General features: G+C 42.3%; 2 protein-coding genes and 1 long non-coding RNA gene across 8 annotated transcripts in view; 2 read left to right on the top strand and 1 right to left on the bottom strand.

The window, feature by feature from the left end:
• Window positions 1–1374: 1374 nt before the first annotated feature.
• Window positions 1375–12594, top strand: NUDT12 (nudix hydrolase 12). Of its 6 annotated transcripts, none has more exons than XM_035099656.2 (6): window positions 1375–1429; window positions 2196–2404; window positions 3291–3886; window positions 4673–4840; window positions 8365–8478; window positions 9577–10763. In XM_035099656.2, the coding sequence occupies exons 2-6, from the start codon at window positions 2199–2201 to the stop codon at window positions 9903–9905; spliced, it is 1413 nt and encodes a 470-aa protein (XP_034955547.1). In that variant the 5' UTR covers window positions 1375–1429; window positions 2196–2198; the 3' UTR covers window positions 9906–10763. The 6 variants fall into 6 exon arrangements, 5 of the variants coding, with proteins under 5 accessions (XP_034955547.1, XP_060136152.1, XP_034955546.1 ...); XR_009558320.1 differs by adding an exon at window positions 9109–9265 and having other exon boundaries at window positions 1384–2404; window positions 9577–9716; XM_035099655.2 differs by having other exon boundaries at window positions 1385–1628.
• LOC132592800 (uncharacterized) lies at window positions 3924–17131 on the bottom strand. The gene is made up of 3 exons (XR_009558321.1): window positions 16220–17131; window positions 15946–16027; window positions 3924–5862 (listed from the first exon to the last, which is right to left on the bottom strand). It is a non-coding gene; the product is annotated as an uncharacterized LOC132592800 (long non-coding RNA).
• A 1376-nt stretch (window positions 17132–18507) lies between these two features.
• Window positions 18508–26582, top strand: part of LOC118076873 (uncharacterized) — a 44614-nt gene continuing 36539 nt past the window's right edge. The window contains exons 1-2 of the mRNA XM_035100030.2: window positions 18508–19252; window positions 21368–23827. Coding sequence (XP_034955921.2) covers window positions 19195–19252; window positions 21368–23827 — 2518 coding nt within the window. The 5' untranslated portion in view covers window positions 18508–19194. The remainder of the gene's footprint in view (window positions 19253–21367; window positions 23828–26582) is intronic.

Raw genomic sequence — 26582 nt, forward strand, 5'->3', positions numbered from 1 at the left:
GCTGCTTTAGGGGTTGTTTTTAAAAGTCTGGAACGGATTTATCTGTTTTGCATTGCTTTCTATGGGAAAGAGTGTCTTGGTTTTGGAACACTTTGGTTTTGGAACAGATTTCCAGAACGGATTAAATTTGAGAACCAAGGTACCACTGTAAATCAATAACAAAGCGCTTTTATACAGTGCTTTTTTCCTGGGGAGACTCAGGATTACGCATACCCCTAAACATGTTGTGAATCTAAGTTTGGCCTCATTGAGGGGCAGTATTTCAATATGAGTAGGAAAATGAGAGTACCCCTTTTTGGAAAAAGAAAAAAAGCACTGCTTTTATACATAAATTACACTGGTGTAAAGAGGCCACAGAACAGCAGCTGTTCTACTGACATAGTAACAGTGTATCGTCCTTCTTCACCTCCAGCCTCCCCCCTCCCAATAACTGGTCATGAGTTTGTTCTGCCCGTCAATTAGTATAGGTGCAATCTACATAGCTTTGAAAATGATGCCAAGTTGATAATGGTGGCAAGTTTCCACCTGGTTTAAATATCAGCTGTAGCTACTACTATATTATTCAGAATTTGCACACTGGCTGTGAAGAACGTCCCCCCCCCCCCCACACACACACACTATATAAAACCATGTTAACCTGATATTTGGAACTTAGGTAAGATGGTGCCTGTTTACGATGTGCATTTCAAGAATTAGGTGGTTTACTCCCGGGTAAGTGAGTTTAGGATTGCAGGCGGGAAACCTGTCCCAGCAGAACTCAGTAGACCTTGATACTGGGTCAGCGTGCATGAATTGTGCTGTGAAAGTTACTCTGTTAAACTTTAATACTCTCGAAGCATTTCTAAAGCAATACATGCTCTATATTTAGATTTTTGTTGTTTGCACAGATTTTTTTTCCCCTGACAGACAACTCGTGTCATCTTTTACCGCCTGCCCCCAATCCGTTTTTTGCTAGATAGCTAGATTGCTGCCTCATGCCCATCTTAAGGGAGGGTCTTATGGTTTATTAATTATTATTATTATGATTATTATTATGTCCACTGAGCTTACCATTTATTCCACCAAGCTCACCATTTATTTATTTATTGCAAAGAAACGAGAGCCCAATCTGCTTTTTAAAAAAGACGCACCACCAGAGAACCATTTTTTGTTATTCTCCCCCCAAAATAGTATACAAACACCAGAAAGAATAAACGAAAGCATCCCATTTCTTATTTTATTTTTCAATGCAGATGCTTAAAATATCCTGCACTTGTTTGCATGAAATAAGGTATTTTATTAGAGGGCTGGGGAAGGAACCGGTTGCGAGGAAACTACAATTCCCAGGATGCCTTGCTCCGTCTTCCGGGAGAGGGCTTCCAGGTGATCCCGGAAGGAAGTGTCCGCGGGCGAGTTACCTAAGCGTTTCTCGGAGGCGAAGGACCGTAAGGTGGTGTAACGGTCTCTTCCAGGGTCTTTCCTTCAGCGCCCTTCCCCTGGTCTCAACACCTTGCTTCTGAGGCCTCCCATTTAAAAACCCCCGTCTGCCTTCCCTTCGCCTAGACTAGAGCGAGTCTGGCTGGACTTTGCCCCCGAAAGTTTCCTCTTTGGCGAGAAGGAGGGCAGGGGAGGAGGAGATCCTAACTCTGGTACTATATTATATGGCAACAGGAGGATGCCAGACGGGATAGCGAGCAATCTGGGGGTTGCTGTCTAAAAGGGGGTTGGGCAATACATTCCTGCAATGCAGGGGGTTGGACTAGATGACCCTGGTGGTCCCTTCCAATACTATGGTTCTATGATTATCTTCAGGGTGTACAAACACCTCTTCTGGTGACTGCACATTAGTGAACCGGTTTAATGAAAACAGATAATGCAAGAGTTCTGTTTTTAATTGGATTGTGCAGCCTTACGTGGACCTATTAGGTGGCAGAAGTTAAAAACAAAACATGTTTAGTGTGCTAAAAAAAAAAAAGTGCTTGCCAAGTGAGCCTAGAGAAGTCTACCGCTGCTGCTGGTGGTATAATATACAGTTCTGAGTTGTTTTTTCTGCAAACAGCCTGAATGGCTTTCCTGACAATCATTTGAGGATGAGGGTTGTCCCAGTTACATTTAGCCATTTCCATTATATTGTCCTCTGTATATATTGCAATATAATATTAAACCAGATTGACACACTATATGCCCTGTTCATGTTTTTAAAACTTTGTTCACAGAAAATGGCAGACGTTCAAGGGAATCCCAAGCAGCAGTTGATTACTGAGCTTCACAATTTTGCTGCTGTTGGAGACAAGGCCAGGCTTACAACATTGCTCAGTCATTCTCCCTCGCTTATCAATGAAACTGGGAAGAATGGTTGGACAGCCCTGATGTATGCAACTAGAAATGGGCACTTTGAGACCGTGCAGGCTCTGCTTGAAAAGGGGTGAGAAAAACACAGCCAACTAATTTATTCAATTTGTCTAAAGATACTTGCTGCCATGTTGCACAACACAGTGGAATGATTATATGGGGATTATATGGGAAAAGGGAAATTGCTTATCTTTGTAGTTTTAATCCTGATAGGACAATACAGAATTCAGGGCTAAAATTAACATTGGAATATAAAAGTAAATCAAATCAAATCCTCTTATATTTCAAACTCTCTTATTCTGTGAACATCGTGTACACAGAGATGCTTCCATTGATCATTTTGAAGCCTTGGGCAGGGGCTGGGGAGGTTAATTCTGTTAGCCACTATTTCTTGAATTGATAAGATTCAGCACGTAATAACTTTTTGCAAGAGGATTGGTGTACTTTGAGAGCAGGGTTTCCCAAACTGGTCCAAGGACCACCAGTGGTGGGTGCCCTTCATTCAGGGGGTTCACAATGTGTCTAGGAGTGGAAGCAACAGCTGTGAGCAGTGGGTGCGGTGCATTAAGTATTCATATTGATTTTTAATTGTATCTTAATGGATGCTTTTATATTTTACATCAAGTGCTATTATTGTTGTATGTTATGCTGTATCCTATGAAATGCAAATTATAATACATTAAATACAATACAGGCACACACGCCATCCAAACTTATGCACATTCCACTTGTTTGCGACTTCATTTATGTGGGTTGCCGCAAAATAAATGAATCAATCGAGTGGCCCTTCCTCGCTCAGAACTGCTGGCAAGAAGTGAGCGAGGGAAGGTGTATCGTGCAATGGTTTTATGGCACCTTATATGCTGTGAAGTTCTATATAAAAATGTTGGTTACGGTATATTAAGGTATGTTAACAATTTTTCAAAAAAAAAATTGTTTTTGTTTTGTTTTTAAATAAGGTGTGACAAGTCCATGACCAATGCATCCAACCAGACAGCACTCGACATTGCTAAATTTTGGGGCTACAAGAATATAGCTAACTTATTAGCTAATGTGAAGAGTGGACTGGAGCCATTTTTCCTGACCAGTGAAAGTGGAGAGCGCAATATCTATTTTTGCAGGACTTTTCTCGATAGGAAGAGTGAGAAGAGAACAGAGGCTAAATGGTTGAACATAAAACAGAAGCAGACAACTACTGTATACATCCTTTTTTCAAATTTAAGTCCATTAGTTGCATCAGATGATGGTGAAGATACCTCCCAGTCTCCAAAAGTTAAACTCTATAAGCTTTCTTATAAGGATGTAAAGGAATACCTGGAGCAGCCAGAAACCACCACGTTGATTTTTCTTGGAGTAGAACTTCAGGTGAAAGGCAGCTTGCCTCCTATTCCGAAGGGGAAAGAGGCAAGCAAAGGTGAAGACGATAGTTTGGTCGCTTGGTTTGCACTCAGTATAGATGCTACTGCTGCGGATAGATTTATACAGAAGCATCAAGGGTGTTATTTCCTTCATCCGCCTATGCCTTCCTTGCTGCAATTGTCTGAAAATGAAGCTGGTAAGATCCCTAAGTGTTTCACTTTTTAGTCGAAATAAATAAATTGTCCAGTAGCACCTTAGAGACCAACTTGTTCTGGATATAAGCTTTTGTGTGCATGCACACTTCTTCAGAGATTTATTTCGACTGCATCACACCAACTCGACTACCTACCTGTCTCTTTTTAGTGCTGGGAGAAAACTGTTTGGTTTTATTTAATCCCTTGCAGTTCTCATGCCTAGCAAGGTTTTTCTGCATTCAGTTTGTATTGTAGGTTACTGCTTACTGGATTGCCTCTATTGAGCATATTTCTTCAGCGAAAACCATTATATTGTTCTAGGAATAAGGTTATCGCAGTCACTGCTGTGGACACAGCTTGATGTGCCTTGCTTGCCTTTCTTGTCTTCTTTCCTTCCTTGTTCTCTACCGCTGCTCCTCAAGATGCAGCCGTATTTTGTCTCTTGGCTAAAGAAAGTTAGGGCTGATTTTCCATTGCCCTTGTCTGCTGCCTGTCACAGGAGCATTCTGGTTACGTGAACCACAACCTCATGGGTCATGATCAGGAACATTTCAGTGATATGGAAACCATGATGTTGTTGAGCTAAATTGCCCCCATATGTAAAGACCCAAAGTAGCCAAAAGTAACACAGTATTAGAACGAGAACTTCTGTATCAGCTTTTAATAGCATAACATGAGACGGTTCTTCTCTTGATTTTCATGGTGAATTGGAATGCTGGTGTTGCAATGTGTGCTGTATAAAGAACCCTGCATGTTGATTATTTGCACTTTGTGGTCACTTTTTAAAGGAGTCATCGCCCAGGCTAGATCTGTCCTGGCATGGGATAGCCGGTATCAGTTCTGCCCAACATGCGGCAGCGCAACCAAATTAGAAGATGGGGGCTACAGGAAATCCTGCTTAAAGGAAGACTGCCTCAGCCATCAGGGCATTCACAACACATGCTACCCACGAGTCGGTAAGAGAATTGCAAATACGTTATTTTCTCCCATTGTAGTTCTTTGCAATCTGAACTTATTATCTAGTTGAAACTGACCTAGCAAAACTGCACACACTGAAAGGGAGAAGGAAGGGACTGTGGCCAGCTAGAAAAACAACATAAAAACATTGGTTCCTTGTTTATTTTTTTGTATTAAAAACAGACCCTGCGTGACAGCTAGTATTAGTCATTCTTGGAGTAGATTCATTGAAATAAGTGGTCTTAAGTTCATTGATAGCAATGGATCAACTCCAAGGATGACTTAGTTGGCCATCCTATTCCTTTCAACTTGCACTCAAAATATATTCTAGTATAGATATTCTTTTTAAAGTTTTTATCTGATCTTTGGCATGCATTGCTTACACACTGCTTTATTGCCATCTTTCTTCCCTTTCCTCTCATAGCATGTCCTTTCTTTTGTTTTTAACCGTTTATTTATTTTGTCCTCGCGATCTTGACTGATATTACCAGTTCTGTAATATTCACAGAGAAAGTTGGTTGGATGTGGTATTAAGTGGTCCTTCAGAAGCTTAAACAAAGGGAGTTGTGAACAGGAGGAGATGAACAAGACCGCTGAGCCAACAGTTGGTGTTTCTAGTGACATTTCCTTAAGAAAACTAGAAGTCAGCAAGATTTGAAACCTTTGCTGGATGCCTTGCAGCATATACATTTTCCACAGGTCATCAGTCTCTGAAATGTATTTACCTAATGGGATTGTCATATCTGTCATTTTGACAGCAAGGAAACGGCATAGGTTGAGCAGCCAACGGAAAGGGGAGAATGCAGCAAGAAGGTTGAATATCAAAGTGCAAAAGGATTGGCTTTGCACCGCATCCCCCCACCCACTTTCAGGCCAAGTGAGAGGTCTGCTTGCTGTGAGCAGAGGAAAATGGGTAGATATAAACGGAAGGATGGAGACGAGGAAGTCCAGCAGTTGCAATTGCTCTCAGTGCTTAATATTTTTTTCCTCTACTGGCACCTCTGGTAAAAGTCTGGAGACCCTGCAAAGGAAATGGGAGACAGCAGCAAAACCAAGTGTTATAGGAGGAGAGTGGGATGCAAAAAAAAAGATGACCAGAGAATGAATCGGGCATAATAATGTGCAGAATAAGAAGGAAAACCAAAGCAGAAAGAAAGTATTGATTCCTTCCAACACTGCTGTATTTACCTGACCTTGGAAAATAATATAATTGGTAGGACTGTAGTTATGTAAGTAAGGCGACTTTGTTTCTGTTGTGCATTATCAGCCAGTTAGTTGCCCCCTGACATCATCTGCTTTGATATGGCTGTCCCTGTGCCAAGGGGGAATTGTCCTTGCAATCCAGCAGGAATTCTAGAAAATGGCACCCATGCTACCCAGCCTTTCTGTATTTTCTTTCAGTATTCAGAGACCATTTAAAGCAGTGTTTATCAGACCAGGGTCCCCAGCTGTTGTTGGACTACAACTCCCATCATCCTGACCACTGTTCCTGCTAGCTAGGGGTGATGGGAGTCGTAGTCCTGCAACAGCTGGGGACACAAATTTGAGAAACACTGATGAAACACTTCTTCCTTGCTTTAAAATGGAACCACCCTCTTTAAATCTCTGGCATGATGCCACCAGTCATTGTGGGGAACACTGAGCAAGATGAACCCAGTGGTCTTTATTCAGTACAGTGGAACCTCGGTTTATGAACACCTCAGTTCACGAATTTTCGGTTTACGAACGCCGCGGACCCATCTGGAACGGATTAATTCACTTTCCATTACTTTCAATGGGAAAGTTCGCTTCAGTTTATGAACGCTTCAGTTTATGAACAGACTTCCAGAACCTATTACACCCATGCTTCGTGTTAAGTACGTTTCAGGTTGAGTACTCCGGGAACCCGTCTGGAATGGATTAATCCACTTTTCATTACTTTCAATGGGAAAGTTTGCTTCAGTTTATGAACGCTTCAGTTTAAGTACTCCGCAGACCGTCTGGAACAGATCAATCCACTTTCCATTACTTTCAATGGGAAAGTTTGCTTCAGTTTATGATCGTTTCAGTTTAGGAACAGACTTCCGGAACCAATTGTGTTCATAAACCGAGGTACCACTGTAGAAGGCAACTTCCTATGTTCAATCATTGACTGTTCATCCATCAGATTAAAAGCAGAGTCACAGAACTGTTATGAACAACAAAGCAACCAATGAAAAGCTTGAATGAAACCATCAAATGGTGATCAGGCCAAAGGCCTGCTGATTTCTTTTTTCCAATCAGTGATAGTTTGACATCAGAGAGGAGGACAAATGAGCATCATTTTATAACAATTCACACCAAAATACAGACAAGAATTACAGGGTCCATTCAGATGCAAAACCAAACTATGGTGTTATTTTCATGGGAATGAGCAGGCATAAACCTCAGACTCGTATGCTCCCTCACACACTCAGAAAAGTATGTTTTGTACAAACTAGCAGTGCAAACCATGGCCCTCACCTGAGGTATGCCTTAGTAGGATTGGGGACATCAGAAAATTGTAAGGATTTTTCAATGTACTTTTGTTATTGTTATCATTTATATTTATATCCCAAGTTTCCTCCAAGGAGCTCAAAGTGACATATATAGTTCTCCCAACTTCATCCTCACAACAACCCTGTTATGTAGGTTAGATTGAGAGTGAGTGAGTGAGTGACCTAAGATCACCCAGTGAAAATGCACACTAGAGAAGATTACAGTGGTACCTTGGTTTAAGAACAGCTTAGTTTATGAACAACTTGGATTAAGAACGCTGCAAACCCGGAAGTAGGTGTTTTGTTTTGTGAACTTTGCCTTGGAATAAGAACATATTTTGCTTCCTGTTGAGTGTGTTCCATTTGTAAATTGAGTCCCCCGCTGCTGTGGGAAAGCATGACTTGGTTTAAGAATGCTTTGGTTTAAGAACGGACTTCTGGAACGGATTAAGTTAGTAAACCAAGGTACCACTGTATTCTGTTCCAGAAAGGGACTCTGGAATTGATAATTGAGAGAAGGCGGAAAGCATAAGAGAGAATTCTGTATCCAACAGGACCTGGAAAACTTGCTGTCGTGACACTGCTCTGCAGGAAGCTGAATCTTACTGTACTTTGAATTGTGCATTGCACTTGAAAATATATTCCACTAGACCATTAATCTGTGACTGAAGCTGAAGGCAAGAATTGTTGCTGATTAGGTCACTGCTTTCTGTCGAGTGTGCAACTAGGTCATTTACTCCAGTATTTTTTCCAAACGCATACTGCAGCTCAGGGTAATTTATCTCCCAAGTTTGCTTTTGGTCTAGGCAGGTATATTCCCGCAAGACATTTGTGTTACAAAAAACAGGTGAATAAGTATTTTTAAGGAACCTGCAATAAGATTACCGTCTGGGGGGCTTGGAGAGAATTGGATTTCAGGCTTTTAAAGGAGATGATAATGCTGAGTGAGAATGAGCGCACTTGTGTTCTTTCTTGCTGTCTTTTGAAACTGTTTAAATTTGAATACATTTCTTTCACTTGCATTCTAGATCCCGTAGTGATAATGCAAGTGATTCATCCAGATGGTAACCACTGCCTTTTGGGAAGAAAAAAAAGATTTCCTTCAGGCATGTTTACTTGCCTTGCTGGATTTATAGAGCCTGGTGAGTTCTCTTTGTATATATTGTTTCTTTCCTTTATTTCCATCCCAGATGTTAAATATAAAACTACTCCTTTGCCCTTTGATTTCTGATTTTGAACTTTGGCCTGCAAGAAACCATATTCCTGTGTATAGGCATACCTGAAAATCTGTTGGGTTTATTTCAATAATTCACTAATTTGTAAACTCTGGGCTGGTTCTGAAGTTGTGTGAGCAGACTGGGGTGGGTTTTGTCCCTTTCTCCTGTAGCTTCTGGCATCCCCAAAAAGAAAAATAACCCATTTCCCCAGGCCTTTGGAACCCCTTTTGTGAATGGAAAGACCTTCCACAGTGGGGATGCCATGGAACTAATAAGCAATTGTCAGTAATTTTTTGAGATGTAAATTCTGCTTTCCTGTAACATACATTGTGGTCATTAAATCTTTTTAAAACTACTGTATATATGTCTTACGTGCCTTGAAAAGTGAAGGCCACATGACACCCAAGATGTGCTCCAGGATTGCAGCCAAATAGTGACTGTAAAGGCATGGTAAAAAAAAAGTAAAGGGCCCCTAGACGGAAGTCCAGTCAAAGGCAACTATGGGGTGCGGCTCTCATCTTGCTTCAGGCTGAAGGAGCCTGTGTTTGTCCACAGACAGCTTTCTGGGTCATGTGGCCAGCATGACCAAACCACACAACGGAACACCATGACGGAAGCCAGAGCACATGGAAACACCATTTACCTTCCTGCCACAGCGGTACCTATTTATCTACTTGCACTGGTGTGCTTTCGAACTGCTAGGTTGCAGAAGGTGAGACAGAGCAACAGGACCTCACCACCGTCATGTGGATTCAAAATGCTGATCTTCCGATCGGCAGGCCCAAGAGACTCAGTGGTTTAGACCACAGTGCCACCCGCGTTCCCCCTAAAGGCATGATGTCAGGGTGGCTATTTTAGATGCAATTTTTATTGTAAATATTGCCTGCCTTTTATTTGTGATACTTCTGATTTGTGTTCTGATCTGTGCAGAAAGTTTCAGATCTTTTGAGATGCTATAAAGCACAGGATGTGATTCTAGGTTGGAGCTGTGTCAGTTAACTGTTCTTTCCCTTCTTTGATTAGGTGAGACAATTGAAAATGCTGTTCGAAGAGAAGTACAGGAGGAAAGTGGAGTTAAAGTGGGCCATGTTCAGTATGTCTCTTGTCAACCATGGCCAATGCCCTCGTCTCTAATGATTGGCTGCATAGCGGCGGCAGTGTCTACAGAAATTAAAGTTGACAACATTGAAATAGAAGATGCCCGCTGGTTCAGTAGAGAAGAGGTAAAGTTCAATTTAATTCCCCTTCTTATTGATTGCCCTCTGACTGTATTGGTTAGAGCATGCAGTATGGATATGCTTTTTTCCCCAGGCAGACAAAAGAGTCCTCGTACTCTCCTTATTGTACAGTGATTACATTGAAATTGAAAATTATGTGTTGCTAAAAGAATTGGTATAGACAATTGTTCCTGTATTGAGCCCTTAGATCTTTCCAGTGAGTTGCATAGACAAATTTCATAAACAAGCACTAAAAGTCTTGTAGCCATAGCAATCATCCAGATTTTGCCTTACCATTTGTGCCATCCTGCTACTAATAGAGATTAAAATAGAAGGGATTATCTTCTTTTTATAATTATAGCTTCCATTTGTATAAAAATATTCAGACTCTCAACTCTCTTTGCTTTTTAACATTTGGTTGTTTCCATTTCCAACCATCATAGGTTAAAGGACAGATCAGATAAATGCAATTCAGAGACCACCCACCTGCCCCTTGCTTATACTCACTGAAAAACAAAGTGTAATTGGCAAACGTGTCAGATTACATACATACACCGAAGCCTAGGATATTTTAGTGTCTTTGATATTTTCTAGAGAAGGTCATGAAGCACGTGTGTGGTTTTTCTCCAGCAGGTTTAGTAATGCATTCAGCAGAGGGAAATAGTAAAACGATTAATTGCACAAGGATGAGTGAGCTCAAATACTTTGTGAAACAGATTGAGGCTAGCCCTGTTGCGCATCTCTTCTCTAAAGCAATTGGCTGCTAGCCGTAAAATCCTTCATATAGTGGATCATTAACCTGACGAACTACACAAATTTCTGTGCCGGGTTTAACTTGCTCAAATATGATATTTTGTATATTTCAGGTTTTGGAAATTCTGAACAAAAGGAACCAGAGTGCTTTCTTTGTGCCACCACATCAAGCCATTGCACACCAGTTGATAAAGCACTGGATTGGAATGAACGCTAATCTTTAAATCCAGCAAGCTGATTTATCTGTCTTGTATCACTGCTGTAGCTGCTACTATGTTGGAATTAAGCTAGGTGTAATTAATCATTCAGCATCGCATGTGACCATTTTAGGGATTTTGCAGTATAGTTGTGCATGTGTACTTTCTTTGAGTGCAGAGGTCATTGCTCCCTGGTAGAACATGTTAGGATTGCAACCTCAGTCTTTTAGTCTCCAGAACATATTTGTGCATACGGTTCATTTCTCAAATCGCTCAAGGTCTAATGTTGCCTAAAGTCGGGGATGAGATGTAACTTCCCACCTGAAAGTTGCATTCACTTCCAACTGGTTACTCTCGATTTTACAGAGTTTACTTACACCTCTCTGATTTTAGCTTTCCGGGGCTGTTGCTTCGGGCTAGGATACACTTACAGCCTAAATCATTCTACCTAAAGGCATTCAGCCATTTTTCAAAACCAGAGCAGAAGAAAATAAGCTTTCTCTGGGCTGAAAAAAAAGGATTGCAAAGAGATAATGCTTTTGTGTATTGGAGCAGGCTCTTGAGCCTATACCTATATTTCAGGGACTTTTTTGCTTCACAGGAGAGCCATTAGGATAGAAGAAGACTGGGAGGGATATCTACTAGAAGCGGGTATTCTAAGGCCTCTGTATCCCTCAGCCACAGGCTGCTGCAAAAGCCACTTTTAAGTAATTGGAAGACATAGCCTTATGATTTTTCCACTTAAATATAAACCTCTTCATTACTATGATAGACCCAGATGAAACAGTTATCCTGCTGTACTTTGGTTGCCTCATTTGCACAAATGGTATACCAAATCCAATATGGACAGTAAGTAAGGTTGGCATTTGAGTAAGTGAGGCTATACATTGTGCTTATGCCGCACTCAATTTCTTTTATCTGTAGTTTGCCACAAAAGTATTTGCTGCTGGTGTTTTATTGTGATTCAGTCTTATTAAATATCTTTTGCCTAAGATGTTGCTTACATTTGCCCTAACGCAAGGGGGGGGGAACCCTGGCCTTCTCTTTCTCTCCCCCCTCAGTCTGTTAAAACACGTGAAGGAAAAGAGGAGGTGGGTGCCAATAGGCTGATTAAAGGTAGGCCATTCTTGAAGCTCCATGGAATTAAATATACTAATCAGATTCTGAGCTTATGGGCCAAAAATAGCAATGGAAAGAAGTAGACCAGGCCAGTGACACTTAACAAGACTGTCTCATCTCTTCGCTTTGTTTGGATGCCAATTTTTGTTTTAACCTCCTTGCAAAACTAGGGAGACTTTATATAGAATTTGCTCAGGTAAGTTGCTTTTCTTCTTCTTGCTACACCACTGACAATAAACTGTATGCTTTTTCGCCCTCACCAGTCAGAAGGCTAGAGGAATTCACTTGTGCTGTTATTACTGACCCAAGTTTGACAGTAAAAAGGGGGGATATGTAAAAGGAGAGGAGAAGAGACAGTGGGGAAAGGGGGTTGAATGATAAACCCCATTAAGTTTCCTAGTAGATCCACATAGTAACCTTCTTAATGCAACTACTGAATCATAACTTGGTGGTAGAGCATTTGCCTTGTAGCTCTGCCGCCTGCTTTAGCAAATGGGAATCATTCATATCTAAGGAAAATATGTAGCTCCTAGTCTCTGTGTAAGAATTTCTTTTTGCATATCACTAGCCAAATGTCAGCCAGATCTGATGTGACAATATAATTCTGTTAATTCACCATGTTTGCTCCTATGAAATGCAAACATTGTCTAATTTTCCACGATGAGAAAATCATCTCCTGTTAGCCATGAAGAAAATTGCTTTTGAACAAAAAACTTGCAATTGTAAAGTAGCACATTTACATGGAAGTAAGTCCAATTGAAAAGCAGAGACATCACCTTGCCGACAAAGGTCCATATAGTTAAAGCTATGGTTTTCCCAGTAGTGATGTATGGAAGTGAGAGTTGGACCATAAAGAAGGCTGATCGCCGAAGAATTGATGCTTTTGAATTATGGTGCTGGAGGAGACTCTTGAGAGTCCCATGGACTGCAAGAAGATCAAACCTATCCATTCTTAAGGAAATCAGCCCTGAGTGCTCCCTGGAAGGACAGATCGTGAAGCTGAGGCTCCAATACTTTGGCCACCTCATGAGAAGAGAAGAATCCTTGGAAAAGACCCTGATGTTGGGAAAGATTGAGGGCACTAGGAGAAGGGGACGTCAGAGGACGAGATGGTTGGACAGTGTTCTCGAAGCTACCAACATGAGTTTGACCAAACTGCGGGAGGCAGTGGAAGACAGGAGTGCCTGGCGTGCTATGGTCCATGGGGTCACGAAGAGTCGGACACGACTAAACGACTAAACAACAACAACAACAAGTCCAATTGAATTCAGTCCAATTTATTTCTGGGTAGAACAGCATAGGAGTGTACTGTTAATAAACTTCAGAGTAAAATTAGTTCTAGGTTATTAAGTGTGTGTTTTTTAAATGCAGGAGCTCACCAACCTTTTTTTTTTATTCTGCAAGTTCAAGCCTAACCCAGTTTCTTTGTAGCAAATCTTATTAAATGCAGTGCTGTTTACTTATGTGAATAAGTGTACTTGGGATCGTTGCTTACTTCATCAAGTGTGTAATTTGACTATATCAGAATATACATTTAAATAAATCCTCTGAACATCTTGCTAGTCTTATCAAAAGGTACATCACACTTTTTAAGGTGATTTGCTGTCGTGGGATCCCAAATTCACTTCAATTTTTGCTTTGGATGATATCTGGTAGTTTAGGAATATGCAACTCCACCTCTGAAAAATATAGTCATCTGTATATTTGGTTGCAATTGTTTTCTGCTGTCTTTGAGGGCAACTCATAATTCTAAGATTTACACACACACACACACACACACACACACACACACACACACACACACACACACTTTATACTACAGTGTGAAGTGGGAAATTTTCCAGTTTTATTTTTCTACTTAAAAGGTTCCATTCCATAATTTTATTAATGAGAATCTAGAGGTATCAATTGCAAGTCCAATATTAGTCACTCTTAGCTGTTTTTAAGTTTCTAGCTTTCTATACTGAATACAGGTAAAATAAAAATACTAAATTAGAGCACTCTTCAGGACATCAGAAAAAGCTTGGATACAAATTAATCTGCGTTTTGCAATTCAAAATTCTCCAGAAAACACATCACATTGCTCTGCACCTCTAATGTACTATGGAAAGTCTGAAAGAGATGAATAAACCAGTGGAAAGGAAGAGCTGTTTAAAAGTGGAGGGTGTAAAAGACCAGAGTGGTAAAACTAAATCATTTTGAAGGTATATATGCTTTGTGAATTCCTATGATGCTATGGCCACACTTGGATTTTTTTAGTGAAAGTAAAAGGCTTTATTGCACAGAGCCATAGGATTGTAGAGTAGGAAGGAACTACAAGTACAATCTAGTCCAACCCCCTGCAGTGCAGGAATTTTTTTTTGCGTGTAAGGTGGGGTTCAAGCCTACGACCCTAAGATTAAGAGTCTCATGCTGTACCAACTGAGGTAACAAACTGCAGATTTTGATACTATGGCTCAGATACTACATATGTTTTATGACTATAAAAGTCCTATTTTGGAAATGTGCTACCAAACTTCATCACAGGAGAAAAGTAATCACATTATTTTGTAAATAATTTGATAAAATTCCACTCCATTTTTTTCTTTTTTTGGTCATTTTGGTCCTCTTCTTGATTTTGTTCATAGTCCCTGACAACTTCTGTTTGTCTTCTCTTTCCAGCCAATGCGCCTCATTATAAAGTCATTTCTCTCCTTGTTTTTCAGAAATAGCAAGCAGTTTAGAAGCTAGCAGCTTATAAATAAAATAAATCATGCTAGGGCAGGTATTGTGCATAATGATAGGTGCCATCAGAAAAAATATTAATGATTTGGTGGGCGAATATTAGTAACTCTCTGTTTCTTAACTGTTTATTCTGGATCCAGCCAGAATGCTGCTGCTTGTTTTGGGAATAACCTTGTGACATGAACACTATTTTCATATGGCATGAGTCTAATCTTGTAAATGGCTGAGCAGCACTGCCATCTTTGAGACGAGAAAAATAGGGTGTTAGGTACTTTCTAAGTTTAGGAGCTTGATACGGACTTGATCTTGCAATCCTCATTCATTCATGTAATCCTTACGGAAGTCAATGGGGCCATTCATATGTCTGAGGATTGTTGGATCAGTGTCGTTCCCATTAGACTCAATGTACCTTGAAGAGAAACCTGCAGTGTGGCAGGTGGCGGGGAAGGAAAACAACTGAAGACATCTGGTGCAGTTCTTTAGAAGGCTGCGTAAGATCCTGTGTGTCAGGAATGGGTTCCTATCATACTATTGCATGCAGCTTCTTGCGAGCTCATACAGCCAATTGCCAGGCTTTTAAGGTTAACACTCTTTCCACTCGAGAAATCTTGATTTAAAAAAATCAAGGCATTCCACCTGATTTCACTAAACTAATGGCAGATTGGAAGAACACAAACTGCTTCTTAAAGCAATAAACCCAGATGTCTACTTTGCTGCCACATAAACCCGGACAACAACATTACTGGCCCCAACAACATCAAACATACCATCTCAGGACTATTAAATTGCTCATCTTCTAACATTGTGTATGCCATCAAATGCCAAACAGTACCCTTCAGCTCTCTATATTGGACAAAGAGGCCAAACCCTACGCCAAAGGATAAATGGACATAAATCTGACATCAGGAATCACACTTCAATCTCCAAGGACATTCTGTACAAGTTCTCAAAGTAGCTGTCTTATTACAAAAGATTTTCAGAAATTGAGAAGTTGCTGGATTGCAACTTATTACCAAACTTAAAACCATGGAGAGACCTGGTCTGAATAGAGATATTAGATTCTTATCTCATTATACATGATAAAGCTATTTTTGGTCATCTCATCCCTTGCTTTTTCCTGTAATTGCAGTCGTTAACAGTCGTCAACTGGTTTACCACACCTATCAGCCAATCACCCATTCCCACCACCCTTTTGAGTAATACCCTCCCACTATATATAAGGGTCTGGTGACTTCTGTTTCAGTGTATCTGCATGCACACAAAAGCTCATACCAATGACAAACTTATTTGGTCTCTAAGGTGCTACTGGTAGGATTTATTTATTTATTTATTTATTTATTTATTTATTTATTTGACTACGGCAGACCAACATGGTTACCTACCTATATCTGCTTCTTAAAGAATCATCTGTTTTATGCAGGGGCAAGGAGAAGGGTGCCTGAAGTTTGGGCTTCTCTGTGAAGTCTGTAAGAAGCCAGGTTAAATTATTTTTTAGGAGGGCTGGATGCAGCTGGTCTATGGACATTGATCTTCACATGGTATTGCGGAGTATGATAAAGGAATATTAATAAATTCCAACAGAATCTACCACAATTACAGCCAACACATGAAAGAAAGAAATAGAAATAAGTTCACACACTTCATACGTTTTCTTACCATTTGGCTTCATTGGATGACCCTGCATCCTGGTCTTATGAGAGAGATGTTTCCCTACGTACATGAACATTCCCTTTAATGTGAACTGAAAGTGTCAAGGAGGTGTCACAAAATTCACTTTGTTCCGGGTTTGCTTAACCTTTTGGGTAGCATCTAGACATTCAAACCAAGATTGTTCAGACTTAGAAAAATTCATAGATAAATATCATCCACCTGGTTTTGATTAAGTCCGTTTCTGCCTCTATCAGATTTGTTTAGCCAATCTTTTCGGGGGATATTGTGCAGCTCATAAAAAAGTAATTCCCTAAGGGGAGATGTTAGAAACATTCTTTAAAGGGGAAATTGCTTAAAGTATTAGTGTGGCTCTTCGATCCATAAGAATGATGAATCACACTGTTATATGTACAGAGCTTTGAAAGCGCCCATTTTAAGTTGATCCTTTTAAGATGGCTGTACTTTCAAAAAGGTATATATTGCTATATTCTGCTATTAAGAGTTAAGGGTGGAGGGGAAACTCATGCAGTCTATCTTTTCATCATCTGACAGTTAAAGTGTTCCATTTTTAAAAAATAGAGATTTTTCTAAGTACCATGTCAACACAAGTGACAGAGCTAAAAACTTCCTATCAACACCCTTCAAAAAACGGATATCTTGAGTTCCGTAGCAGCTTTTTATATTTATAATCTGACATTATAAAATATTTTACTCTTGCAGTACTGTCAATTAATGTCTCCCCTGCCTTGGACTTAAAAATTGCACTGCCACTGGATGAAACTCAGCATCGTTTCATGCAGTGCCCACAGTGATTTTAATCAGTAATTAAAGCATTATATTCAGCACTTTGCCAAACAGAGAGGTTAAACAGGGAGAGCCCTGCTAGAACAGGGGTCCCCAGACTTACCGGCGTTTGGGCTGGTTCCCACCACGCCGATTGCGCGGCGGGCCAGAGGACGGGGGAGCGTGCGCCTGTGCGGGCCGGCAGGCGGGGGAGTGTGCATGCGCACGGGCGCTTACTGGCGCGGCGGCGCGCTTCCAGGTCAGGGAAAAAGCGCCAAAAATCCGTTGTGCGCATGCGTATGGGCCTCCCCCGACCCGGAAGTGCACCAGAAATGACCTCTTCCGGGTCGGGAGAGGCCCATACGCATGCGCACAAAGGATTTTCGGCGCTTTTTTCCTGACCTGGAAGAGCGCTGCCGCGCTGCGCACCGTAAGAGCGGGCGGCGGCGCGGGCCGGATTGGCAGGCCAATTGGGCCGCATCTGGCCCCCGGGCCGTAGTTTGGGGACCCCTGTGCTAGAATTTCCTGTGGGATTAGAAGGGATGTTTTTTGTTTGTAGAGAATAACACTTCTTAAATTAGGCAGTGGGTGCCTGTTTCATGATTGCTATTGTCTTTTTTAAAAAAATAAAAAGTGTCAAACATAATGTTCATAATACAGTATATTCCCCACCTAAAGTGATTGACAAGACAGTGTTCAAGTGTTGAGTGCTCCAGCTCAAACAGCACCCCATTGTAGGAAAATCCAGTGAAGTCATGTTATTTAATTCATTTATTCTATTCCGTTTTCCCTCCTAACAAGCTCAAGGCAACAGTTTTATCCTCATGACTATAGCTCTGTTGGTTACAGCATGGTGCTGATAATGCCAAGGTTGCAAATTTAATCCCTGTATGGGACAGCTGTATATCCCTGCATTACAGGAGGTTGGATAAGATGATCCTCAGGGTCCATTCCAACTCTACAATTCTATAATTCTATGATTCTTTGACAACCTTTGAGGTAGGTTAGGCTGTGACTGGTCCAAGGACACCCAGTGTGCTTCATGGCTGAGAGGGGATTCAGGAACATCGGAAGCTACCTTATAGAGGGCCAGACCATTGGTCCATCTAGCAAAGTAGTGTTGAACAACTTCTGGATTGCAGATTAATGTGGAATAATGGAACAAATCTACTATTTCAATCTACTGGTTCAATCTGGATCCAGACAAAATTAGTTGAGCAGAATTCATGGCTAACTGGTCCCATTGGTTTCAGGTGGAACCAAGTAGGACTTACCAGTTTAGATTCAACCTGGTTTGTCAAAATATACAGTATCTATCTGATCAGGGGTGTGTGAATGACTCGCTGGCCATTCCTAATACTTCCATGAGCAGGGCAGTCTCGAGCAGGTCGGGCGCCCTGGCGCTGAGGGGCAGAGATCACTCCGGCGCCCCCGCCCTCGCAGGGCGCAGCATGGTTTCCGTGCGGCTTCGTCGTGCTGCGCCCCACCTACCGGCCCAGTGCCCTGGGAGTCTACCTAGAGCCAGCCCTGTCCATGAGCCTTCAAATAGTATTTCGGAAAAAATGAAATTTTGCCAGTGAATAGAGCATTGCCCCTCAATCTGGCCTCAGCAAGCCCCACCTGCCTGCCTTGTTGCCTACAACCAGTTCGAGGGGGTAGCACTGGCTGGTAGGTCCTTGACTTAGATGTCTTTGAACAACTCAGTGGAGACAAGGATGGGGACAAAACTAGAATTAAGAGCAGCTGGATAGCTCAGTCGGTAGAGTGTAAGACTCTTAATCTCAGGGTTGTGGGTTCATGCCCCACCTTGGCCAAAAGACCCCTGCATTGCAGGGGGTTGGACTAGATGACCCTTGTGGTCTCTTCAAACTCTACAATTCTATGATTCTAAGGATCTCTGGCTCCACCTGCTGTTGGTCTCCCTTCTATCCCCTCTACCAGTTCCAACAAGAACCAGCCAATTACTGCATTTTGCCAGCATTGCAAGGGCTATGGTGCTATATCAGGTGATAGGTGAAACCATTCAACATACTGTCAGTTTAGGCTTCTTGTCTTGTTCTGAACTTATCTGTGGATACTGACCTGGAAAAGGAGACAAATTAAAGAGGAGAGCAAACCTGAAAGCGAATACATTCTAATGATTGTCTCCCTATCCCACTGCAGAGCAGAAGAGCACTGAGAACCTTCAGGCCTCCAACATGAGCAGGAAAAGGAGGAGAAGCTACAAGAGCAGGAAAAGCTCAGATACCAGGGAAAGTAAGTTTGCAACAATGGTTTACCTGATAATAGGGACTGGGTTGGTGATCCTTAAAAACTCCTCCCCTTGCAAGCACCAGTTGCCAAAAATGTGGCCTGTGCTGAATGGGATGGGATGCACCCCAAAGATAAATAATGGAAATCAAGATGGTGCAGTGTCATAAAGCTATTTTCTGCTGGAATTACTGATGTGTTCCATATGCTAATATTTATTCCCGAAAAAATTATAAATGGGAGCAGTAGCTTTATGAGATGAGGTTCCAGTTCTGTGGGATTACAGTTTGTTTCAGGATATGCACTTTTCAAAAGGCTGTTTTTAACTCTTTCACTTTATGCTTAATGCTCTGCTCGGTTCAGTGTCCAAATTCTCAGTGAGTTCAGCTGAATATTCTGTGTTCTCGGATACACCACTGTGCAGTTTCTATGCTATATTCTTGCTCTTGGTTGTTTACATGGAGAGCTTATAGGATTTATGTAAGCACACACAAGTTTTTAATGCTTGATGTTTAGTTATCTTTTTATATTACATTGGAAACCACCCAGAGTGGCTGGGACAACCCAAGCAGATAGGTAGGCTAATGATGATGAACAACAACAACAACAACAATATTTATCACCCCTTATGATGAACCACATGGCCTAAATGGAGGGCAAGATGCCAGTCAATAATAGGAGACCATGGAAACTTCCCTCTATGCAAACCAGGCTCTCGCGCAACCAGGACACCAAAAGAGAGCTTTCCATGCCCTTTGCTGTGAAGCTAGGTCAATTACACTGATTGTTCGGCTTCCTGCCAAAAGGAAAGGCGACCACCCATTGAAGGGACCCGAGAGAGAAATCATCAGGCTTTCCAGCTGACTTGTATTGGTAGATCTATAATAATTCATTTATTCTGGATGTGGAATATTATGACTGAGCGTAGTAATGACAACTTAGTTGCTATTGATGAATTCATACAGGCAGGGTGTAGGGGCCAAGGGAAACGCAGCTGCTGCCAAGTATGACAAATGATGGCTTCTTGTGAACTGTGGGAGCAGCTGAGCATAATAAGCATGTACCATATAAGTGGGGTGTACTGTTGAGCAGGGGGCACACATGGAGAAATCGACTGTTTGGCATATTGCAAGTCAGCAATTATGAATGCATGCACCGCTTCCAAAAATAACCTTTCATAAGATTAGTAGAGTTTGTGGAAGCTGGCAATAATGCTGGAGATGGGTGATGTTTTCGAGAAAATCAACAGTGGTTTGAGAGAGTCGTTATTGCCCAAGATGTGCCCAACACATTGGTGATGATGGACCCTTTAGCATCTCAGGTCGAATCAGAGCTTGCAGACTGTTTGAAACAACACAAAAACCTACAAACCAGCTTTACCACCAAATATAATTAGGGTTGCCATACTCAATAGAGGACAGGACTTCTGTGCCTTTAATTGCCCTGCTCTCTTTTGAGTCTGGACACCTTAAAGAGAAACCAGCAGACCCTTTGTTTAATTTCCAAGCAAAGGGTCTGCTGGTTTCTCTTTAAGGTTTCCAGACTCAAAAGAGAGCAGGGCAATTAAAGGCACAGAAGTCCTGTCCTCTATTGAGTCTGGCAACCCTAAATATAATCCGCATATACAGTGGTCACACATTTGTGTGGTCCTGGTAAACCAAAGTTTGGCTTTCCACGTTGTGCAAACCATGTGACTATGAGCAATGTATCCTCATTCCAACTATGGCCCCATCTGCACTATACATTTAAACCAGCACCATACCACTTTAAACCACCATGTCTTTCCCCAAAGAATCCTGGGAATTGCTGTTGGCTAAGGCTGCTGAGAGCCGTTAAGAGAACCTTAGTCTCCTCCCAGAGCTACTGGGAAGAGGATTTACACCAGTCTTAGAACTGTAGCTGTGTGAGAAGAATAGGAATCTCCTAACAACTCTCAGAAACCATAACAAACTACAGCTCCCATGATTCTTTGGGAGACTGTTTAAAGTGATATGATACCGGTTTAAATGTATAGTGCAGATGGTTCCCACTCTCCAAATAACAAAAAACCATCCCAGCCTAGATTTCAAGGTGTTCTTTAAAAATAGTAATGTTGTTATTCCTTTTGTTTTCATTCTTCAGACGAACATATGCCAGTCATCTGCAGATGCCAGCAAATGCTTCTGCATGAAGGTGTTGAAGGCAGAGGAAATGAGCACCCAGCAGAAGCTAATAATCATGAAGCTGAGGACATGGGACAGTCAGACAAAAATAGAATTAATCATTCTTGCACACTAGAGAATGGGAGAAAGAACAATGAGGGTGCTCTTGAAAACAGAGAAGAAGAAAACATATCCGACAGTGTGAAAGAAGGAAAACAAGAAAAAGATTTTCCTTTGCTGGCTTTTTCTACTCGGCAAGATGAAGTCTTAGCAGTGATAAGTGTTGATGAATCAGAAACCTCAACAGGAAGCATCACACTTGAATGCAACTCCAGCAGTGTGCGCTCTCCTCAGTCAGAGAATGCGTTTATTGCAGAAGTGAAATGTGGTTCCTTTAATATGAAAGTGGAAGTGAAGAAAGATTCACTTTCTGGAGCAGGCTCCGCTTCTGGAAAATGGAAATGCCCTAAGAATCGGTGTTATCATAAAGGCCACTGTTGTAAGCAGCACGAGGAGCAAAGACCATCCACCAATCTTCCTGGAAAATATGCGACACCATTTAAATGCACAATCCAAATGGCCAGTAACCCAAATCCAACCATGTCAATTAGCATTGTAGAGAAGGAAATCAAGGTGCAATATATCAATAGGAAGCAGAAACTAAGGGTTAGTATCGAGCCTGGTGTCAAAGCAAGGAAATGTGGCCCAGCTAGGAGCTCAAAATATGGAAACATGTCCAGTGATACAGATTATTCTACCACCGAGGAATCTTATTCAGATTTTGAGTCAGATTTTAGCATTCAGGAGAAGGAGGAATCATTCACAAGTTACATGGGTCCAGAGTGGTATGCCCCGATTCCTCCACCAGCTGAATTTGCTGACTCTGAGGAAATCTGCTTGGATAGCGCCACTGAAGTTGTATCCTTAAGTCCAGCAGGTGACGTGAACATGTCGGATACGTTCTCAGCTGCCTTAAATTGTGGAGAAGGAAGTGATCTCTGCCAAGCGAAAGGTGACAGAAGGAAGGAGTGTGCCAATGGAAAAGATTTCTATAAAGAAATGGTTTTTTCAGAATTTAGCTATACTGGAGAATCTCCTCCAAAAGTCTGCAGTTCCAGAGAAATATATCCTGTAAAAAAACCTAACGATGAGACAAGTGATGCTCACCAAGTAAGGAACAACAGTCTAATAGACACAAGGAATATGATGCTTGTTTCACATATGGAAGGAAAAAACACAAGAAGCAATTCTTTCCCAGCCGCCCCTGTTGATATATTGTCATCATTTCACCCTAGAAGAGACTCGGGTTTCTATTCAATGCCATCTTTATCCTTAAAAGTGCTACCCAAGCCAAGCAAAGCATCGAACCCTTACAGCAAGAATGCCCATACGCCTACCAGCTGTACCGAACTTTCCTCAAGTTTTGCATCGTTGTTCGGTAATCTCAGAGATCTTAAATGCTGCTATTCCTTCACCTCGTATGACCATGAAATGACTGTGTACCATGCTGAGCTGGAAGAAAAGCTAGGCAATGCTTTTTTCATGGATCACTCTTTAGAATACATAGAGAACTGTAGAGAAATGGATTGGGTGGCTGGAGGGGATTTTCATTCCATTGTCAAGTCCAATGAAGAACATAAGGAAGAATGTAGACCCATTGAGCCTCTGAGAACACTAGATGTATCTGAGGAATACAATGAACTCGCAAATGGTGGAAATGATTGTGAAGTTCTAAGCAGTGATCACTACAAAGTCCAAGCAAACATAGAATTACAGAATGAAGAATTATTAAATCAAGTTTCCTTGCTTTCTGGAAACCAGTCTAATGACTATAAAGATGACAATAGCATTGCTGCTACAGAAAGCACCCAAGGCCAATTCTCTGCAGAACAGCCCAATGGAAATCATCAGCTAAGTATTGCAGAGTCCGATATAACGAAGAAATGGAGAAGATCAGTGATGACTGTAATAACTGGAGAATTAGAACGAAGACTTATCATTCAAGGTGACAGAAAGTCTGTGGCAGAATCTTTTGACTTGGCAATAAAAAAGGAGCCCTTCTTGCCCTGTAGCATAAGGGAAGCATTTATGTCACCTCTGCTGGATGCTGAGGAACCAGATTTTGATAATGAATCCCAGAGCTCTGCAGAAGTTGAGGAGATGTCTGAAGACATGCATGAAGATTGCCGAGATGCTTCTGCCCAGGCGGATGCTGTATCTTGCTCTTTAGAAGATGAGCAGGTTTTGGCCGATACTGAAGCCCCCGAGATGCTTTCCAGCAAACAAGACATATGTTCGTCTGATCTTTCTGGAAAACATTTAGCAACAGATCAAATAGAGGAGTTACTCAAACCTAGTTGTGAAAAACCAGAGGTACAAAGTGAAATAAAGACGGATTTGGGCCAGAGCCCAGACACTTTGCCGCCAAACCACCAGACAGGTAAGTACTTCCAGATTCCTTGGAAACAATACTTTGTTCTTACTTTATGCATCAAGGCAAAGGGTTGCAATGAAATGTCCTTCTGAAGTCAGCTTTGTTAATCATAAAGGGATCCCCTTCCAGGGCCGTCTTAAGTAAATCCAGCGCCGTGGTGCAAAGGTCCCTTCGGCGCTCCCTCCCTTTCCCCAAGCTGCTCTCTCTCGCCCTGGCTCAGGGTCCCCAGCACCACCAGCCCAGGCTTCCCGCCGCCCCTCACCTGCTGTGCGGTGTCCTGCTGCCAGCCCAGGTCATGCCTGACCCCTCTCCGCCCCAGCCAGGGCATGGGCAGCTCCCCAGCTCCCACCACCTCCCCGGCCTGGAGGCTGTGTGGCCCAGCAGTGTCCCGCTGCCAGCCCAGGTCACGCCCGACTCCTCTCCGCCCCAGCCAGGGCGTGGGCAGCTCCCCAGCTCCCGCCACCTCCCTGGCCTGGAGGCCGCGTGGCCCAGCGGCCGCCATCCGCACCAGAGGAAACAAGCGTGAGCGGTGAATTCTGGGTCCCGCAGTGCGCCGCTTGTTCCCCAGCCGGCTGACCGGTCCACCGCTGCCTCCGCCTGCGCTCCCAGCAGCCCAAGGAATAGGAGGCGGTTGCCACGCCGCCGTCTGTGCCCCAGGAGTGGTGGTGGTGGGGCGGCGGGCACCAGATGTGGAGGAGGCCCCTTGAGAGCCGCTCCCACCGCCGCCGCTCCCACAGGCAACAGCGGCTCGGTGGGCAGCGGCTGAGGGGATTCCCGCGGGCCGAAGGAGAAGAGGAGGCAGTGGAGCCATAGGGCTCAGACATCAGCTGTCTGGCGGGCACAGCAGCACCCCTGGTGGCCAGGCACCCTGGCGCATTGCGCCGCCCAGGCCTAGAGACGGCCCTGTCCCCTTCTTAACTCCAGTGAAGGAGCAGTCTAGACACAACTTGCGAGTTTTACTCCTGCTTGAAGGACACGTATTTTTGCTGTCTCATCTTACTGCTTGTGCAGATACCTTCCTGAAGTAGGCCTCAGATGTTCTAAGTAGAATTAATATTAGTATGCTTTAAACTCAAAATGTCACATATTAGCAAAGTAGAGCTGGACTTGGGAATGCCGGTACGGTTGGTAAAATGCTAACGTGATCCTTCAGTAAGGTATTTATTTCTCTAATCCAGTTCTAATGGGGTTCCTAAGTTAGCAAGCCAATAGTGTCAGGCAACTTCCCTAGAGTTGGCCATCTTTCCTTAAAACATGGAACTGTGTGGGGTCACTGGCTGAGTCTATGCCTAGACAGCATCTGTAGAAAATGAGTGTGCACCTGAAAGACTTCCCAGAATTCACTGCAACATGCAGCTGAAATCATTTGATGTTACTTCAAGCAATTGTTACCCAACACTTTCCTTTGCATTCCCCCATCACTGACCATGAAAAGTTAGTTATATTGTTTTTAAATGGGTTTGTTGCGCAAAAACATAAAATCTATTTGGATTGTGTATTGGCCAGTGTGCAGTTGAATCCTACCTGCAAGAATAGCAACAGTCTGGAAGGCCCAAAGCACTTACTCCAAGCACTGCAATTTCCTCAAAGCCAGTTCAGATAAACAAGTAGCACTTTCTTCAGGTGGCTTAAATCCATGCATCATAGCAGGCCAAATAGTGATTTATATGCGGTCCAAGCCAGCTCACTATCCTCCAGATGTGTGTCAAGCTTATTTTGACGCTTGAAAGATGGCAAGGTAAAAAGGGGGGGGGGGAATAGTTTCATAACCTATGTCAAATTTTTGATATTTCATCACTCTTTATAATTGGTTGTTCCCCTTATCATGCTTTGATTCCTGATGCATATATCATTGCTGCCTTAATCTATAAGAAAATTTTAAGTCATAATTAAAGAAGAAGAAGCAATCATCTAAAGGGCACATGACTGGCTTTACAAACCCTGCTCCTGGACAGGATGCTGCAACGGCAGCTTAATAGAGATGGATATAAACAAAGAGGCAATCAAATATTCCCTGTGAGGAGGAAAGGAAGTTTTTAGTTTCTGGAAAGTGTATACAGGGAAGAAAGCTGTATCTCAAAGCTCCGCTCCCGCCCCTGTTAAAGAAGCAGGAAAGTGAATAATTTCTAAATTATTAAAGGGCATCTTGGTTTTCCTCTCCTCGCCGCAAACTCTTGTCACTTTAATATTTCTTTTTCTTGTGCTTTAAAACCTGCATAGTTGATTTTCTGTATATTACTACCTCAGTTGGTTAGAACGTGGTGCTGATAATGCCAAAGTTGCAGATTCGATCTCCATATGAGACAGCTGCATATTCCTGCATTGCAGGGGGTTGGTCTAGATGATCCTCAGGGTCCCTTCCAACACAATTCTATGATTCTATGTGTTTTGAACTACTACTCCCACTGGGGTGCTGTCAGTAGCACAAACATCCCACCAGGCTGGGAAAGGCTGGGTTTAAACCAATGTTATGAAAGCAAGTTCCCTGCAATATGATTACACCTCCTGGTCACTGCAGCAAATTGGTTGATCTTCTGTCATTGCAACCCGCCCCCGCAACAAAAAAAGAGATACCAAGCATCATTTCAAAGGAGGAAGCTAGAGGCGGTATTAGCAGATACTTTTTAAAAAATGGGAATCACTCAATGAAACCAAAGGGGAGAAAAACCTGTCTTGACCATTTGGGGTAAAGCTTTGTTCATAGAAGGGCCCATTGTTTCTTGAGAAGGAAGAAGCAATGGCTACTTTACATGGGTTTTGC

This window comes from Zootoca vivipara, chromosome 11 (assembly GCF_963506605.1).
Source record: "Zootoca vivipara chromosome 11, rZooViv1.1, whole genome shotgun sequence".
NCBI lineage: Eukaryota > Metazoa > Chordata > Lepidosauria > Squamata > Lacertidae > Zootoca > Zootoca vivipara.

Bases quoted from the DNA above. Each gene is read 5' to 3' on its own strand.
- NUDT12 (XM_035099653.2), top strand. From the start codon at position 2,070: ATGAGGGTTGTCCCAGTTACATTTAGCCATTTCCATTATATTGTCCTC. The intron at 2,405-3,290 runs GTGAGAAAAACA...TTTTTAAATAAG, and splicing joins CAGGCTCTGCTTGAAAAGGG to GTGTGACAAGTCCATGACCA. The intron at 4,841-8,364 runs GTAAGAGAATTG...CTTGCATTCTAG, and splicing joins CACATGCTACCCACGAGTCG to ATCCCGTAGTGATAATGCAA.